Source organism: Akebia trifoliata, chromosome 3 (genome assembly GCF_017979445.1).
Source record: "Akebia trifoliata isolate Shusen 1 chromosome 3, ASM1797944v1, whole genome shotgun sequence".
NCBI lineage: Eukaryota > Viridiplantae > Streptophyta > Magnoliopsida > Ranunculales > Lardizabalaceae > Akebia > Akebia trifoliata.
Genome location: NC_141377.1, coordinates 42,684,920 through 42,689,889, shown reverse-complemented (window position 1 = coordinate 42,689,889; position 4,970 = coordinate 42,684,920). Strand labels below are relative to the sequence as shown.

The 4,970-nt window shown below is 39.1% G+C and overlaps 1 protein-coding gene across 1 annotated transcript; it reads right to left on the bottom strand.

Annotated features, from left to right (window-relative positions):
* Positions 1–1,623: 1,623 nt before the first annotated feature.
* Positions 1,624–3,699, bottom strand: LOC147407116 (putative acetyltransferase At3g50280). The gene has a single exon (XM_086435511.1). It carries the CDS (start codon positions 3,239–3,241, stop codon positions 1,787–1,789), a length of 1,455 nt encoding a protein of 484 aa, XP_086291637.1. The 5' UTR covers positions 3,242–3,699; the 3' UTR covers positions 1,624–1,786.
* Between the last annotated feature and the right edge of the window lie 1,271 nt (positions 3,700–4,970).

Here is a 4,970-nt window from a genome sequence, read left to right as displayed (position 1 = left end):
GCGTGCTCTTTGAAAAAAAATAACTCAGTACGGCAATGTTTGATTCGGGATGGGAACATGAATTCTTGGGATCTGGGATTTATGAGGAATTTCAATGATTGGGAATTGACGGAGGTCACATCTCTTCTAGATCTCCTTAATTCGATTCAATTAAGAGAGAACGAACATGATAGAAGGGTAAGGTTCAAGGCTAAGGATAAGAAGTTTTCTGTCAAGTCTTTCTATTATTGTTTGCTTCCGTTGTATGAGGTATCTTTTTCTCCTTCTATCATTTGGTCAACTCTTGTTCCTTCAACGGTGTCTTTCTTTATTTGGTTTGCCTCTTTGGGTAGAATCCTAACCTTGGATAATTCGATCTATCGGGGGTGGATTACCCAAACTTTTGCCATCTTTGTATGAGGAATGGGGAGTCAATCAACCACATTCTTATTCATTGTTATTTTGCCCGTGCTATGTGGATGTTCTTCTTAACTCGTTTCCAGGTGAATTGGGTTCTTCCATTATCTATCTTTGGACTTTTGGAGGGTTGGAGTTTCAATATCTTCTCTTCTAGAAAGAGGCATCTTTGGGCTATCATTCCATTCGCCATTGCTTGAAGTCTTTGGAAAGAGCGCAACAACAGGGCTTTCCATAGCAAGGAAAGCTTGCCTCATACGGTGATTTTAGAGACTTTGGGATTTCTTTTCTTCTGGTCAAAGATGAGTAAAGATTTTGAGGGATTGAGCTTCCAAGATTTTGTTTTTAATTGGGATACGATTTGTGAACTTTAACCTCCTGTTGGGCGAGTTTTTCTTATTTCTTCCTTATTCCTTCTTCTTCTTTGTGATTTTATTTTTTGGGGGCTATCTCAGCCTCTTCTTCTTCTTTTTTCTTTCATTAATAAAATTTAAATTTATCAACAAAAAAAAAAATTCACTATCATATCCGAGAAGGAACAATGATCTCATTATTGAGACCCAATAAACTCGATAATGAAAAAACTTTTCTTCGAGATGACTTGAGCAATCAAGGTAAATACACCAAGGGTAGGGATGGTGAGCTCTAACTCATGAGAGTTCAATGCTTACCTTATGAAGGTAGACAACCCGATATAATCTCTTGAACGTAGAGTAGTCTATTTGTTTATACGTGCGCATTGACAAAAGTGTTTGACGTTACCTAACGTATACTGACATTATTCTACTAGAGCAGGTAGACTAAAAAAGTTGAACTTTCCTGGTAGGTGACTTGAGGAGTACATGCAATTTAACATAATTACATCTGCCCTTGTCACATTGGTATTGGATGGCAAACTTCGTGGAATGCCAACATGTGCCCATCTAGTCATGTGTAAATTCGTGAGAGCATGATATTGATATTGGTTAAGAAAATCAAGATACATATATGTATGATAAATTCTATAAATAAAAGTTATTTTCAAAACAAATGTATGTATATATATATATATATGTAATTTCCCCATCTTGAAGTCTAAACCGTGTTGGCATTTCCTCAGGCTTGATCGTTGGGGTGCTTTTACAGGTCCCCCTTAACAAACAAAAGGATCCAGCTTTTCTGCTCCAGACCAGATCAAGAGGTATTTTACGAAGACTAAAGGAAGAAATTGATTTTGAACCCACAATATCCATCAAGGCCAATGCTTCTTTTATGAAACCCAATTTCAGAAGAAAATCATAGATCTACTTCCCAAACTACATTTTAGTTCAATGGGACCAAAAGAGTACAGTGTGGCATGTAAAAGAGAAGTGCTGATGTACATCAAGACAGACTTAACAATAATAGTGAGTTAAACACTTGGGTTAAGGGAGGAGACAGCACCCATGAATTCTTCATCCAATTCAAGTGCATTCATGGACTGGTGTGGGAGAGACACCTCCAAATCCACACTCCCTCCTCCTTCACGACCTGGGTAAGAGGATACCTTCCCATCGTATTTGTTTCCATACCCGCATCGAACCGCCAACACCTTTCCCCATCCGAAGTCATTGTTGTACATGTCGAACCTGGGCGAGTTCCCCACCATCACACTGAATCTATCAAAGAACCGTTCCAGATGGTAAATCGAGGGAGCCTTTAACCATGCTTCTAGCCACTCATGCACCTTTCTGTCAGTTTGGCCAACTACGGCCTCGTGCAGTAACCACGCTGACCACCCAAGACCGTGGCTGAGTAGTTCCCCAGCCGAAGTAGTCCCACACACTGCTTGAAGGCAGTTTCCAAAGTAATCCCTAGACAAGGGAGGGTCCAATCTTGATCTATTGTCCATGGCCAACCTACAACTTGTTTTTTGATCAGCTGGTAGATGACGCGCCCGGGTCACCGATCTCCAAAGCAGTGCGACTAAAGCTTGGAAGGAAGAAATCCTATCCGTGTTGCACTCCGCATTGGCCTTCTTTTTGAGTTGTGCAATGGATTGAGATGAGAAATGGAAGATTCTCTGCCTTAGGGCTGGTGGCTCATATTTTTCAATGAACTCATCATGGTGTGAGAAAGGGAGGTTGATGATGGGACCATGGCCATCGGGAAACCAGCGTTTTGTGATGGGTGGACGTGAGATGCACATGATATTTTCTTTCGTTGTTCTAGAGATCTCGGACCATGTATTGAAGAAATGCCAGAAAGAGGTGCCATCAGCTATTGAGTGGTTGATAGAGCAGCCAATGAAGATGCCATCCACTAGTTCCGTCATCTGTATAGCAAGCACAGGTATGGTGTGGGCATCATGGTTAATTTCTTTGTGAATGGCAAATAATGATTCAACGAATGGGGGTACGTCGATAGGGGTGAGGATATCGGCTACAGTTACATCATCTGCAATGGCATGGATAAATTCGGCTCCCGTAGGATCACTGCAATCTAATAGGACAGAGTAGGAAGGTGGGTCAACGCCCTTTTTAGTTACGAGGTGGCCAGTGAGAGGGGGGAAGTGTGTGAGTGTGCGAGAGAGGGAATCTTTGAGTTGATCAGCGATGGTGGTCATGGGGTCTTGATCTTGGGAAGTTGATGGGGGTTTGATGAAAAGGAGACCGTTTTGGATGTAATCTACAGAGAGCATGGCAAGATCCCATGCTGTCAAATAGTATATCTGTTGAGATTCTTCATTTATAATACACTCTGGTTTAATGGTGCACCTGGAGATATGACGAATTGATGCTTCCTGCCTCATCGAGAGGTAATAATCGATGAAACTATCAAGAGTGTTATAGGGGGGGTGTGTGTTGGGAGTGGGGATGGGGTACATATAGGGGGAGAGTTTCAAAGTAACAGAGGTAGGTAGGTTCGTCGAAATTGGAACTGAGACTTTTCTCAAAGCCAAAGATTGAGGTTGTTGGAACTGAGGTAGGTTCGTGGAAATTGGAACTGAGACTTTTCAAAGTTAAGTAAAAAAGTGGGAAGAAAGGTCAAGCAGTTGCACCTAGGAAGATATCAAAAAGATTTTGAGTTCAGAGATCGTACGAAACCAGGGGAATGGGGGTGGAGAGGATTGAAATCCTCATCCCACTACTAATCCTTATGAAATTTGTGTTTATTTTTTTCTTATTATTTCAACTGTATGTTTTGTTTGATGAGTTGATTAAGGTTAGAAAAGTCAAAAAAATAAAATATAAACATTAGCCCCCAATGCACAAACGGATGGTCGAGATGCTACGTCATTTCCAAGGAACTTGTATCACTAGTGTAAAATCGTACTAATCCCGAATTCCTTTCTTCTTATAGTTCATCCATTTGTTTGTTTGTTTGTTTGATGGGGGAGAGCGTTGAGGCAGTGTTTCCCTTTTGCAAGAAAATTATATCACTGGAAAAATTGGTACTAATTCCTAAGAAGCTACGCTGATCTCGAGGAAATTTGTGTTTAGGGCTGTCAATGGATCGGATCAGGGGTCATTTTGGTACCGATCTGAGAAGGATAAGATCTGAAACTGATCCAATAAGTATTGGATCGGGCTCTTAACATATCAAAATTTTATCCGATCTCAGTATTAACATCCAAACCTAGTCCAATAACAATCAATATTGGATCGGGCTCTTAATTTCAAACATTTTATCGGATTTGGGACATGGTTAATCCAGATCCGATCCAATAAGATATCAGATCGGAACCTGAAGTTATCGGATCATGAGGGATTGGATTGGATTTCAAGTGTGATCAAATTCAATATATAAAAAAAAATGGAGCATGGAACCTTAACATTTTTAATTCACCTAATTTATGTAAACATTGGAGAAACTAATGATTGCCTTCTTCATTGAACCATATAAATCAAAACATGAATCTAGAAACGGAAAACTAAAAGAATGGAAAGTCAAATTGATAGTTCTTTGATTTAAAACCAAAGCGAAAGGACTTATAATTAGCCCCAAAGAGAACAAGAGCAGAGAAGATGAAGCGGGTTGAAGTAAAAAAGAAAAAAAAAAACTCTCCTAATGAAGTGCAACTAATTAAGATAGCACAATAAGAAAGCAAGATTCTATTGATACACCAACTTTTACATAATACACATCAATTCTTTTTTTACTCGTCTTTTTAAAACATTGAAGAACTCTACGGTGCTGTCCATAAATGCATGTCCCACCTATATGTAATTCCAAATATTAGAAGTATATAATTGGATTAGAACATTGTTAGGTTCCACTTTTGGTGCTCGCTGTTTAATTGGATTTAAATATATGGAGGAATTGTGGAGTCAAAAAAAAAGTCATATTGGGATGATTTCGTTTTCAAACCCCATTACTATCTAGGATTTGTTTTAATTTAAATTTCTTAATCAGTAGTGCGTGCCACCACTGAGTGTATTCTAATCTCAAGTCATCAATTTTTCAAGATTCTATAATTTTTCTCACCTCATTTGATCAAAGTGTTATACATGCACAGATGAGGTTATCAAAGTGTCTCTAACAAGTAACAACGAACATGTATCATTTGAGGTCCATTTTTAAAATATTGCCCTTGCAAGATTAAGGTATTATTT

Excerpts from the sequence above, each read along its gene's own strand:
- LOC147407116 (XM_086435511.1), bottom strand. The coding sequence starts at position 3,241 with ATGTACCCCATCCCCACTCCCAACACACACCCCCCCTATAACACTCTT.